Raw genomic sequence first — 14,620 nt, 5'->3', positions numbered from 1 at the left:
AACCTTTGAGCATGACATTGACCAATTATTTTCGCTATTAAATTAAGGGTCGTAGAATGTCGATAATATACCTGTAAAATTCATTGATAATAAAATTCACCGTAAACAATGTTTTATGTTATAGAATTACTGTCGGATCAAATTCAACAGCAAAAGTAGATACGCGATTCTACGTTTCATAATTTTTCCTAATAGATTATTACCTACTACTAGCAATCCTGTTCTCCTGGAAAAAGTGCCATAGCAACAAAAACAAAACGATAATGGCATCAAGAACTGAAATCAGGAGCTGGCAGCTCCTCAAGCAGCTGGACTCTGACGACCTTCACCTTAAGTAGCACAATTTAAACCGGAAAGTTTTGGCTTTTCTTTCTTTGATTTTCTTATTCTACCAAGACGCCCAACTAAGAAACTTCAATCAATCAATAAAATGTTTATGTGTCTCAGGTATGTGCTTGAAACAGTTGAAAGGCGTGGAAAAAATACAATCACTATACTACTTTGTTCCAACGTGTTCATTACATGAAATAAAACGATTCCACAGAACGGTAACAATAAAAATGATAGCAAACCGTTGATAAATGCCATTAACGCTGGGACTTTTAAAAATAGTATGATCATAGAAAAATTCCACTTTTATTCAATTACAGTAATTTAGCTATGTCTGTTGATAGAATGATTAGAGCTATCATGCCGTAGAGTTGTTGGACAGCTTATTGATCATACAACGCACTAACGGGTGAATGCCATTTAACAGTAAACAGCATCCACTCAGTACTTATAGAGAGAGATGAAACTTTTCCTGTTGTTTCTACTAGTTTTTAATTATTATTATTAAAGATCCATTCCATCCATACAAGTCTGAGGTGAAATGAGTATTTGCCAGAATACCGAAATAAACAGTAAAATAAAAAAAAAAGTTTCATCTTCCTCTACTTTTAGATTCCATTAGAACTTTCAACAGACGAACTTTAGAGTTTTTTTCCTTGTTGGGGACCTTGGACCACTGCGACCAGTTCTTTGATCTATTGTGGTGAACTTTAGATATACTCAGAAAAATAATTTTATTTTTCACCAATAATTTATTTGGTATAAAAACACCAAAATAAAGTATAATAATTAAGCAAGAGAGTAACGAATACTAATAAAAATTACTTAACCTATAATCTATCCCTGACAATCGGTCCAAGCTACGTCCTCTGACATTAGCTGTGTACCACTCACTGCTCACTAGATCGTTTGCGCGGCTTACTGCTGCTTGCTGCTGCTGATTAACAATTATTTTCTTACGTCCCCGTCCCGTCAAAACGCGGAGGTTTCCGGGTAAACGCAGTTGATAAATCACATGGCCTACTTCGACACTTTTCCGTTGCTCACTTCGTGCAAATAAATGCCTGGCTTAGGTGTGTCAATTGTTTTGTCGTTTGAGCTTGATGGAAATCGCAATCCCGCGACGGGTAGACAAAACAGATTAAAAACTGATTTTCTAATTAGAGGATGGAAGGGAAAATTCCACACAATGATGATGACTAATCGGTTATAAGGGTTCAAGCCGCAACCAGAGGGCGCCCTTCGGTTGTAGGACCGTTGAATCGCTGGAATATTCTAGCGGAACTGTGGTTCGCGGACACAGGCTAAGCTTGAACCTGCTCAGGATGGTTGCCAGGCCAACTCGGGATTGCATCATACCGAAGCGCATCCCGATGCAAATCCTGGGACCGTCTCCAAAGGGCAAAAATGCACACGAATGACGGTTGGCGACCACCTCCGGAAGGAATCGGTCCGGATCGAATAGGTTCGGATTCGGGTAGTAGCGTTCGTCTCGATGGATGGCGAATGCCGGAATGTGTACTTTCATACCTTTCGGTATGACGATGTTGGAATCCGGAATTTGGTAGTCTTTGAAAGCTTTTCTCTCCAACACCGGAAGCGACGGGTACAGACGAAGGGTTTCTGTTAAAAAAAATTAATTTAAAATTAGTTTTTTATACAATCAAAAGTTTTAGTTTGTATTCTATACCATTGATGCACTGATCGAGATACGGCATGTCACAGGCTGCTTCATACGTCAAGCCGCCATGTTTTTTCACCGCTTCAAGCACGCAATTCCTTGCTTTTTCCTGATACTCTTGGTTCTGTGCCAGCTCGTACAGACAATAAGTCTGATTAGAGGAGGAAGTCTCGAAACCAGCACCGAAAAAAATGAACGCTTGTGCCGCAATCTCATTCAGCGTTAAATTCATTTCGTCGTTTTTTCTCAGCTCAATCAACAGACTCATAAAATCCTTTCTTTCAATTCCAGTCTTCTCCCGATGGGAGACAGTATCCTTCACTATATTGTAGAAAAATTCGCTTGGTTCATCACGCAGTGATTTTATCCGCAAAGTTCGCCCGGTTTCCGGGAAAAGTCGCAAAAACAATCGCATAAACGTCCTATGCCTCGGCCGGTCGAATACCTGCTGGCCGAACTTGCGAAACTTACTGTTCGGTTGCTTGAAACTGTTGCAGTCGATACCGAAGGCACAACTTCCAATAATATCGGCGGTAAATCGCACTACGACATCCTTAACCTCCAGTTCGGTACCAGTGCCTACTGCTTCCGTTAAAAACTCAGCAAAGCTGTCGCCTACTGCCTGCAGCGTTGGAAACATCATTTTCATTTTACCCGAGGTGAAGGTCGGAGTCAGCCGAGTCCGCAACGAGCGCCAATAGTTTCCTTCGATGGCAAACAGATGCGCACTCAGCGGGTCGTCCCGTGCATTGTGATAGACGCCGCGATCCGGCAGGTAGTTGAAATCCTTGATGAGGATTGTCTTTATCAAATCCAGGTCGGTGATGGTGAGCAGTGGTTGAAGGAAAAAGAACAACCCGAAAAAGCGTGATCCTGTGGCACGCATCCGTTCATAATATTCGGCCGAAATATCGGCCAATGCCTTCTGATCGGTTTCTGCGAAATTTCCGTACGGAAAGCGCGGCCGAATGTACGGAACTTTTCGATCGGCCCAGTAGGCGTACTTTCGTTTGACGTAAAACACGCACAATAGTAGGACGGTTGCCAGAAGTATTCCCAGCAGTTGGACTGCCATTTTTAAAACTTTGAGACGCGGCAGGTAATTCCGGTTCGGATGAACTGCGGACGGAAACTGACGGAACGAAAACGAAACTGGTTTTTATAGCAACGGCAGTAGATTATGTCAGCTAATGATAACGCACTTTACGGCTCCTATATATAGGCCAGTCATGTTTGTTATTTTCTTTCTCAGTTTTTTTTGCTGAATCATGTCGTAATCAGTTTATCTTCTGTCTTGCTTCGAGTTGTAAACCATCCACAGCATCAAGTGTAGTTCAGTCTGCGTGAATAAAAATAAACACGACTGACGTTAAATATTTTCAATGTTTAAGCACAGAACTACGCATAGGTGCATATCACCCGTTGCACCGTGGCTACTTTAAAGTCATTAACTATTGGTTCACTCGAGCTACCGAACGGTCATAATTCATCGGATTAACGCCAGCGGCAACCGGAGCGCGGACCGGCCGGTTTTGCGGTTGTCAACCAAAAAGCAAACTGTCAATTTTGCTCGGCCGATTTGTGCATATCACAATAGGCAAGAGTTGCATGCGTGCATCCGACATCGGTCGGTCGGTCGGTCGGTGGTCTGGGAAGTGTGACTGTCCGACGACCGGGAACACTGGTGTGCGAGAAATTTTTTTTCGCAGTAGGCTTAGAGTTTAATTCAGTACAAAATGGTCCGAAAAATTTGATGATTTTCACCTTTGGCGACTTAAAATCACTCGAAATAGTTAAGTTTTTTGCAACCCAGTGTTCGGACCGCTGTCGGACTCTTCCGCCTGCAGCCCAACCGGGAATGGGCATGGGTCCTACTTCACTGCAACTGCGGGTGGTATCGCTCTCACGCCACACCGCACCGCCCACTGGCGGCGCTGCTGTTGAAGTGGAAACAGTTTCTGGCAAAACCTTCGAAACTCGGAGTGTCATCGTCATGGCATTCTTCCTCATCACACTTCCGACGAAGTAGGTAATATTTTATCAGCATTTCAGCAGAGAGAGAGAGTGAGAGCCACACACTATCAACGCGCAGTTAATATTCACATGTTTTATTACCCGGGTTCGACCCGCCCCCGAAGGACACAATTATCGAGGATTTCGATGCAACCGTTTGCGGACCAGTTCCGTGCCAGTTGTGCAAGGCGCAAATTTTCCGGCAACACCCATAATTGAATAAAATTTTAATGGTTTAATTTTCGAGAGCACCTAAACTGAAGGAGGCACATGTTATGGGCCCCCGTTCCAGTAGTGGCAGGCACCAGGCAAAGGTTTGTTGACTTTTCGCGTGACTTGCATCGCAAAATTGCATGACGTCGAATGCGATTCGCAATGCGCGAAGCTGCCTGAGCAGAACAGGGTTAGCAGAACGACGTGGGACGTGTGCAATATGCTAATTCGAACGAAGAAATCTTTCCAAGCGCATAAATGGGAATTTCTCCCACGCGACTTTAGCAAACAGTTCCACAAATGGATTCCACTGACTGACTGCAGGGCAGCAAAAATAATCAGTTTACCCAGTATAGCATTAAATATTTTTCTAGTAGATACTTCCAACGTCAAACCCACTTGAAACCCACTGTGCGAGGAATATCAACGCCAACGCCTGCTCTGATAGCAGCTTAAGTATTTTGTTTCTACCCCCGCCCCTGCCCCCGCGCAACACGATTCCTGTCACCAGTCTCGTCCGGTTGAGAGATTTTCAAGAAGCAGGCAATCAAAAGTGCCACCACATTGAGCACCGATAGCGTAAACAAAGCACCGAATGAGTCAATCGATGCGATGCGATGCGATGCGCGCGTGAAGGAATTATGTAGATGCGTGAGCATAAATTTGGATTTTTTACCTTCGATCTGATCCTACTTGTACTACGGGGAACTTACCGCAGCACCACGGCTCTCTGAGTCTCTGGGGAAACCATCCACAAACATCATCCATCGCCTGCTGTGCCCCATCCAAGCAAGCAACCGAGTGATGAACTGTTTCAGCGAAACGGTTCCCATGGGGATTGTTGAACGGGTGTCGTTTCGGTTCTTGAGAAATATTAAGTCAACACTTTATTTAAATCGTTCGACATGGTGTTGCGTAAATGAACGCTGGCTCAACATTTGTGTTTTGCTAATAGCAAAAAGTGTTCATTCATTTTATTTCCGATGAACATATTTGAAGAATTTTTACAACTAATCAGAGCAATTTGTTAATCGGAATCATGTGATACCCATTATGTTGCTTTTGCTCTATCACTGCGACCAATATTTTGATCTATTGTGACTTTACTTTAATGACGACGGTCTATTATCCATCGTGGGTTGTCTTTTTCCAATCACCTCGAACGCCAGCAGAGCGTGCATCGATTGGGTGTGGGGTCTGCCCCGAAGTCTCCGGCCTCTTCCTCGTTCTCTGCTGAAAATAGTTTTGGCTACTCTTTCATAGGGCATTCTGGCCACGGGCCCAGCCCATCGCAGCCTGTCAAATTGTATTGCGTCTGTGCCGCACTCCATTTTCCATTTTGCCACCAAGTATGTAAGGTACCCCGGGGCAAGTGGGAATACGGGGTAAGTGGGAACGGAGCTCATAACTCTCTTCAACCTCATTTTCTCCAACGGAACCTTTCTATAAATGAAAGATACAGCTCAAACGCATGTATTAAAATTATAGATTATTTATAACAGGCATTCCAAACATTCAAATTGGACTTTAAATTTAAGCGTTATTTTCAATTTGCGTTGTAAGTTTGACGCACCTTTCTATAAATGATATTTTGGCCACAGGTTTTACGTAAAAGTACATGTTTTTCTGACAGTAGGTAAACATAATGAGTGTATTCACAAATTACACCCGGAAACTAGTTGTTTAATTTAACAAACGGGATTAAAAAAAAATGGGTCTAAATAAGGTCGGCATTTCAAAGCACCCGGGGCAAGTGGGACCTATTAAAAATAAAGTGTTTTAGGACATTCGAACATTTTCAGTTCAATTACATAATATTTATACCAGTGAAGCTTTAAAATAAAACCGAAAAGGACTAAACCAAGGGGGCCCAAAAAAGAAGCACATATGCACAGCCTGTGAGGGAACAAACAGTTTGGTCACATTTTGATTACACCTAAACGATGTTAATTGAATTTGGAAAATCAAATTTGATATAATTAAGCAAATCTGCAACTGGAACTGAAACAATAAAGTATTGTGGTTATTATAACATAACTATCTCTTATGAGTAGCTCTACCGAATTGGGCATGGTAGAACAAAGAGATCATAATCGTATTTTCGAGTTATTAAACAATAGTTAATCTTAAAGTACGTCTCGCAAGAATTGGATACAACGACATATTCAACTACATTTCATTACAATAATGCTTTACAGCGTAATTGTTCACGATCTGTGTTTTATATAAATTACTAGCTGACCCGACAAACTTCGTATTGCCACAAATTAACCTGTGTCGTACATAAATCATGAATCTCGGATGATCTTTGTCACAATCTCTAGTTTTGCAAGCCCCCCAGTGGGCGGCGCTTCCGACGGTGGGTCACCGGCAACACTCGCGACCGTCTCGTCCTGAATGATCTAGTGTTACTATAGATAGTTTTTGTGGTCTTGTATTGACTAATGTTTTATGGAAGAGTCTCGAATTTCTCGAGTTCGATTAGTTTTTGAGTTTCGCAAAAATTTCTGTTTTATTTGTATGAGAGTCCATATCCCCCTACCACAGGGATGAGAGGTCTCTAACTATCGTAAAATAAATTCAAGACTCCAAAATCTCCCACATGCCAAATTTGGTTCCATTTGCTTGATTAGTTCTCAAGTTATAAGGAAATTTGAATTTCATTTGTATGGGAGCTCCCCTCTTAAAAAGGGAAGGGGTCGTAATTCACCATAAAAAAAATTTCTGCCATCTAAAACTCCCACATGCCAAATTTGGTTCCATTTGATTGATTAGTTCTCGAGATAAGAGGAAATTTGCATTTCATTTGTATGGAAGCCCACCCTCTTAAAGGGGAGATGGGCCATAACTCGCTTTCTAAAGAAGAGAGGGGTCTCAATTCACCATAGAAAAAAATCTTGCGTCCAAAACCACTTACATGTCAAATTTGGTTCCATTTGCTTGATTAGTTCTCGAGTTATGAGGAAATTTGTTTTTCATTTGTATAGGAGCCCCCCCCCCCCTCTTAAAGTGGGGAAATCCATAGAAAATATACCATAGAAAATATTCTTGCCTACAAAAACACCCACATGATAAATTTGGTTCCATTTGCTTGATTAGTTCTAGAGTTATGAGGAAATTTGTATTTCGTTTGTATGAGAGCCCCCCCCCTCTTAAAAAGGTAAGGGGTCCTAATTCATCATAGAAAAAATGGTTGCCTCCAAAAACACCCACATGCCAAATATGGTTCCATTTGCTTGATTAGTTCTCGAATTATGAGGAAATTTGTATTTCATTTGTGTAGAAGCACCCCCTCTTAAAGTTGGGAGGGGTCCTAATCCACCATAGAAAATATTTTTGCCTCCAGAAACCTCCACATGCCAAATTTGGTTCTATTTGCTTGATTAGTTCTCGAGTTATGAGGAAATTTGCATTTCATTTGTATAGGAGCCCCCCTTCCTAAAGTGGGGAGGGGTCCCTAGTCATCATAGAAAAAATTTTGTCTCCAAAAACACCGACGTGCCAAATTTTGTTCCATTTGCTTGATTAGTTCTCGAGTTATGAGGAAATTTGTATTTCGTTTGTATAGGAGCCCCCCCTCTCAAAGTGGGGAGTGGTCCTAATTTACTATAGAAAATATTCTTGCCCTCGAAAACCTTCACATGCCAAATTTGGTTCCATTTGCTTGATTAATTCTCGAGTTATGAGGAAATGTGTATGGAAGCCCCCCCTTTTAAAGAGGAGAGGAGTTATAATTCCCCTTATAAAGAGGGGATGGGTCTCAATTCACCATAGAATAAATTCTTGTCACCGAAAACACCCACATGCCAAATTTTGTTCTATTTGCTTGATTAGTTGTCGAGTTATGCAGAAATTTGTGTTTCATTTGTATGGGAGCCCCCCCTCTTAGTGGGGGGAGGGGTTTCTAACCATCACTAAAACCTTTTCTGGCCCCAAAAAACCTCTACATGCATATTTTCATGCCGATTGGTTCAGTAGTTTTCGATTCTATAAGGAACATACGGACAGACAGACAGACAGACAGACAGACAGACAGAAATCCTTCTTTATAGGTATAGATAAAGTCGCCCGTTGTGATCTGATTTTGTTACGCTATTTTTGAATGAACCCTTCGTACAAATCTTGTTTTTGATTGCTTCTTGCAATGCTTTAACATTGCCCTATATATTAACTTACACAATTTACTATTATTTTATGTTTTTTAATCAAATTTGAATATAGGTCCTACTTGCCCCGGTAAATGGGGCAAGTGGGACCTATCGCCATAATTTTGAAAATTCTCCTCCAGATTTATTTCATGTAAATTGATAAGCCTTTTTCGTAATTAATCCTTCGAAGTGATACCACTGAAGAGTTTCTGTGCTGAAAGAATTTTGAAATAATCATAGGTATAGAAAACACAGTGGAATTAACCCAAATTATGCATTTTTTAGGTCCCACTTGCCCCGGTGTACCTTATCGCATAATTTTACGCTCAAAAACCATGCTCTTCTAGCGTTATCTGCCACAGCTCACTTAGTTTGACTGAATCGTAAGCTACCCTTAACCTCCTGTCTGTTTTATTTAATTTTTTTTATGGACGGGAGAATTACGAAATCGCGGGTCAGATGAAAATAAAAACGTGCGAGACACGGCTATGGTAACAAATTTCAACTAATTGTTCAACTAGTTTGTATATGGCCGGCTTGTCAAGACAGTCTCAGCCTAGCGGCTAATGCGGCCCCTATCAATCAATTTGACAACTGCTACCATCACATAGAATATTTGAACAGGGATGTTAAATTTGAAATTCACCATGTTGTAGTTGAAAGCTGTGAAAAATGGAAGTTAAAAGTTGAGAGTTTACAGTTGCAAATTTAAAAATTGAAAGCTAAAAAAAACCGGAAAGTTGGAAATTGGAATTTTAAATTGTGAATTTGACATTTTTGACATTTCCAATTCTTACTATTTTTATCAATTTTGACATTACTTCTATAACTCTTCTTCAACTCTTTTGTAATTCTTCCTGAACTGTTCTCGAACTCTTCTTGAACTACTCTTTCCTTAAGCTTCTTAAACCCTTCTTTAAGTCGTTCTAAACTCTTCATGAACTCTTCTCGAACTCACATTAAACTCTTCTTGAATCTTTTCTATAACTCATCTTAAATGCTTTTTGAACTCTTCCTGTACTATTCACGGGCTCCTGTCGTTCTCCTCGAACTCTTCTTGAACCTTTCTTTTTAATTCTTCCCGCACTATTCTTTACCCCTTCCTTAGCTCTTTTCGAACTCTTCTTAAATTCTTCTCAAACTCTAACTGAACTCTTCGTTACTTTTTCTCGAACTGTTCTGGGACTCTTCTTGAACTTTTCTTGAACTTATTGTCAACTCTTCTTGAACTCTTCTTAGCAGCGTAGCATAGCACAGCATAGTTTGACAGCCCGTGAGTTGCCCGCGCCCGAACCATCAGAATGATGCTTGGGAGTAGCAGATCATTCTCAATGTGCATTTTCTAGTGACCTAATTCTCTGTGATGATCAATAGCAAAGCTGGCCACGCCCATCCAGGTCAATTTGGGAGGGGAATGAATGTTAGTCCGACACTTACTGCTACTAGAGACCGAGGCATGCTCTGCATCGTCCACAAGTGTCACAGAAAGGAGTTGTTGTTAGTAGAAAGCAATTGATCTGGATCTACCGAGGCATATGGTGCGATCACTGTTTCGATTCGTTCGAAATCACGCGCGGTCAGTTATTAAATACCGATTGACATTTGTTGCTATGCACGAAATCTGTCCTGAGACAAACGTGCCTATTTGGCAATTCATCAAAAACATTCACTGTGCGAGATACCTTTTGGCATCCTTCGATCATAAAACTTGCTTAAAAACTCTAACTACTTTATTAGGGAGCTGTATAAAAGCTATCAAGCTTTTGATATTTGATAATCATATGATAGACATAACGCGCGATGTTCCTAGGTAACCGATTTCACGATTAAAATGCACGTTTATAAGATTTCAATAAGACTTCCGGTTTGTAAACGCACCATTGCTAAGTGTGCTGAAATGAATTCCAAATGGCGTTCTAAAACAACTGCTGTCGGAAAAATGCAACGAGCGAGCCATAAAAGCAAACGATGCTAAAGTACCGTACGAAACGATTCTCAGTATGTAAGCACCGGTTGTTTGAGACTAACCTGGATATTCGGAAATTCTCTTGTAAATCCAGTAATTAAGAAAATTAAGATCAAAAACCTCTTTTATAAATAAAATATAATAGTAATGAACCTTAGTTTGAAAATTTATGCACTTGCGAGAATTACGGTGGCTCGAATACCTCGTGACAAATTTAAATTTATTATACCCTAAATTAAAAATCAGGCACCATGAAGCTGCATGCCTAAGCTGATAAGCATTTCCTCCTATCAACACTAATATGCAGAGATATAGCGCCCTGCATGCGTTCGTCTTGAACGCTTCTTAAATTCTTCATAAACTCTGTTTGAACTCTTTTTGAACTCCTCTTGAACTTTTAATAAACTTTTCTTGAACTCTTCTATAACTTTTCGTCGACACTTCTTAAACTCTTTCGGAACTCTTCTTTAATTCTTCTTGAACTCTTCTCGAACCCTTCTTGAACTCTTCCTGCGTTTTATTTTTTGAACTTTTCTTATCGCATGTTAAACTTTTCTTCTATTTTTTTTTAAACTCTTCTATACCACTGCTCAAATTCTTCCTGAAATCTGAACATTTCTTTAATTTTTCTTGAACTGTTCTGATACTCTCCTTGAACTCTTCTCGAGCTCTTCATGAAATCTTATTTAACTCTTTCGGAACTCTTTTCGAACTCTTCTTTAATTCTGCTAGAATTCTTCTTAACCCCTTCTTGAACTCTTTCTGAACTCTTCTTTAAATTTTTTAAACTTTTCTTGAACTTGTTTTAAACCCTGCTTGAACTCTCCTCGGACACCAGGAAGTCTTTTTGCACTCTTCCTGAACTCTGGTTGAGATCTTCTTGAGCTCTCCCTGAACTTTTTTGTAACTCTTCTTGAATTGTTTTTAAACTGAACGGTTAAATTTGGGTGAAGTTCGAAAACAGACACTGAGGAAGTCTGCAAGTCGTAGGCGAAATACGTATCTGTCGTGAATAAAATATACATAGAATTAAATTGGATAAGTTTTCTTCATTTTTAATTTTAGGTTAAATTTATGTGGTTTCTGTTTTACGTTTTTTTGGTTTCCTTTTTGACGTAGGACTACGTCTTTGTTTACTATACTGGGACTTCCTGGGAATCACTTAGTGAAAACGAAAATAGTGTAGTTGAGTGTAACGTTTGAATGAAAGATTTCCAATGGTAATAACTACCAAACTACTGAACGAAACTAAACAATTCATATGTTGTTGGAGTGATAAAATGATCAGCAATTTTATGAAGCGGGCAAGAGAGTAATTTTAAGGAGGGCGTAAGAGGGGAGGGCTATGCGAATGAAATACAAATTTCTTCAAAATTCGAGAACTAATCAAGCAAATTAAACCTAATTTGGGATGTGGGAGTTTTAGAAGGTAGGATTTTTTTCTATTGTGTACTGAGACCCCTACCCTTCTAAGAGGGAGGGGGTTTCCATGCAAATGAAGTACAAATTTCTTCATAACTCTAGAATTAATCAAGCAAATGGAACAAAATTTGGCATGTGGGGGGTTTTGAAGGCATGATATGATGGTTTGAGACCCCTCACCCCTATGGTAGGAGGATAAGGACTCTCATACAAATAAATCACAAATTTTTGCGTGTGTACTATATTTTTCGCTATGTAACAAACTGTAAGTTGTACAAATAAGCTAGTAGAACCTTCTCGGAGCCAAAAGACAGTGAATTGACGCCACTACATGCCTATTGCCATTCATTGCCATTGCCATTGCCATTTCAAAAGAGAAATACATTCGAATGACACGTCATATTTGCGATGAACGTGCTTTGGTTTTAATGTTATTTGTAACCAATGGCCCTTTTAAAGGCCACAAACGAATTAAAGATTATTGAAACATGTCAAGCTACGCATAATCATATTTAATACAATAATCTGTGGGCTGGCCATTCATTACTATTCAAAACCTTTATGATGCACATAAGAAATTTTTAAAAGAAATCTATATCTTAATGCAATGGTTGTAAGTGTTATACTTATGAACCCCCGTCCACGTATTTTCAAAGCCATCATTGCTTTCAATGAAGAATTGAATCTGAATATTTCGCTCTTCTCTTCTAAACATTCACTTAAACAATGGCACTCACAGATTCTTATAAACATACATATGCCAGAAGTGCAGTTTACATTAGTCTTTGATCTAATGATCTGATATAGTCCTAGGTCACCCTTTCGTACAACCCTTAGGGCTGTATACCTTGTAGTTTTCTCTTTCCCTTTATTTGAAGATTTCGGACTTCAACTTTTGTATAAATGTTTGATTTTTTTATCTTTAATTTTAGTGACTGATTGGCTCGTTTGTAGTTTACATATTTATTCTTTGTTTTTATCATATTTTTTATATGAAATTTATATAAAAAATTATTTTTTGAACTTAAGCCCCTTGTACCTTTCGGGTTTCACTTTTATATTACATGAAAATATAAAAATTTCAATTACCTATTAAATAACCCAACCCACCAGATGATGGAGTTCGAACGTGTAATAAGGGGGTTGTGTAGTCTCCTTTTGTCCTGCGCCTCTATGGTTTAAAGTTATATTAGTACCAGCGAGCCACATGCCCTGGCGGGTATTGTGGGTTCGAATCCGATTATAATCTCAGATTATAACTTGATTTAACCCATGCACCTTCCCGCATTGGACAAAAGGTAAGAGTCACAACGACTACTTGTTAAGCTTAGCTACCAATAACCCCCACTATCACCTTTCCGCTCTTTCCCATCCATTCCAAAAAATTTTCATTGCTTTCCCCTACTGTCCCTTCATCAATTGTAACAAAACTACCGTTTTAAAAAAAATTTAAATTACTTATTGTTTTCTTAAATTTCTTCATCATTATTTTGAAATAATGGAAATTTAGTTTCTTTAGTTTACTCTTCTTAGACTAGTAGTTCCTTATGGATTTGGCACTATTGTAGGTATTACTGGAGCAAATTCTCGTCGTACATCTGGCGAAAGTTGCTAGGCCACAGTGGGCCGGACACGTGGTACGGATACCGGCTAACGACTCCAACAGCATCAGAAATAGAGGGGCTCAACTTGCTAGATGACACGAAATCACGTCGAAAGCGATTTGCCGGAGCATCCGTGTTGCAATGCTCCATAATCCACAGATAAATGACACTGATATTCACTAGATACACAGATTATGCACTATTGCTAGGGATAAAACCTAGCGAAAATTTGCCTTTTTTCAGAACGAATCTCATGGACTGTTTATCGTACAAGAACAGGGATTCCAACCGTTGGTATCCCATGGATAACGGTGGCCTAAAAGTTTACTTTCTGAAGAAAAGTTGATTAAGTAATAGCAACCTTGCAGATAACACAGACTGTAGTACTGAACGGACTTACTACGTGGCGCTAGCATGCATGTAATAAATACAAGATATTCTCCCGAATTCTGTTAAACCGGTTGTCACTGATAGCACAGGGTTTCATGGGGAAATACCAGCCGAGCTTCACAGAAACTCGCCCCAATGTGGACCAAATTTCTACCATCAGACAGATCTTGCAAAAGTATCGGTAGTAAAACGTGCCCGCACATCACATCTTTATTGACTTCAAAGCGGCAGTTGAAACAGTCGATCGAGACCGGCTATGGCAGATAATGCACGAACATGATTTCCGGATAAACTGACACGACTGATCAGAGCTATCATTGGATTATGTGTTGTATTTCTAGCGCATCACGGGGACACTCCACTCGAGTTTTTTCGAGACGTGGCGAGGGTTAAGATAAGGTGACGATATATCCTGCTTGTTTTTCAACTTTGTTGTTGACAGGGTGATCCGACGAGCAGGCATCTAAATGGAAGGTATGCTGTTCACCAAAGGTAGCCTACTTGTAGGCTTCGCAGATGACTGCCGGACGACAATGCTGCGAAAACAGTTCTCTTCAACGACCCCACCACTAGGAACAGGCTCTACCAGGTCGCAAGTGATTTTGAGACAACTGGTAAATTGGTGACGAGTGGTCCAAGCTCGGCTTGAATGGAAACGACTGCTTGAAATGGCAACAGCCACCTCGGCTCTAGGCTGCTGATGACGATGACGAAGATGTATCCTACAAAAGTATATTACGTCGCGTAATGAGATAATTTTGTACTATTGCCATCTATGATCTATGAAGCCATCTTTTTAATCTATGAAGCCATAATTTAATTTTTAATCAAAGGGTATTGACCCAATGAGTTT

General features: G+C 39.9%; 1 protein-coding gene across 1 annotated transcript; it reads right to left on the bottom strand.

The window, feature by feature from the left end:
* Positions 1 to 1,537: 1,537 nt before the first annotated feature.
* Positions 1,538 to 3,086, bottom strand: LOC128733522 (cytochrome P450 6a2-like). Its single transcript, XM_053827169.1, has 2 exons — positions 2,021 to 3,086; positions 1,538 to 1,953 (listed from the first exon to the last, which is right to left on the bottom strand). Exons 1-2 carry the CDS (start codon positions 3,084 to 3,086, stop codon positions 1,538 to 1,540), a joined length of 1,482 nt encoding a protein of 493 aa, XP_053683144.1.
* Between the last annotated feature and the right edge of the window lie 11,534 nt (positions 3,087 to 14,620).

This window comes from Sabethes cyaneus, chromosome 2, assembly GCF_943734655.1.
Source record: "Sabethes cyaneus chromosome 2, idSabCyanKW18_F2, whole genome shotgun sequence".
NCBI classification, from domain to species: Eukaryota; Metazoa; Arthropoda; class Insecta; order Diptera; family Culicidae; genus Sabethes; species Sabethes cyaneus.
Note: the sequence above shows the minus strand (reverse complement) of the source record. Positions and strands in the feature narration are given on the sequence as shown.

Bases quoted from the DNA above. Each gene is read 5' to 3' on its own strand.
- LOC128733522 (XM_053827169.1), bottom strand. From the start codon at position 3,086: ATGGCAGTCCAACTGCTGGGAATACTTCTGGCAACCGTCCTACTATTG. The intron at 1,954-2,020 runs GTATAGAATACA...TTTTTTTAACAG, and splicing joins TCTCGATCAGTGCATCAATG to AAACCCTTCGTCTGTACCCG.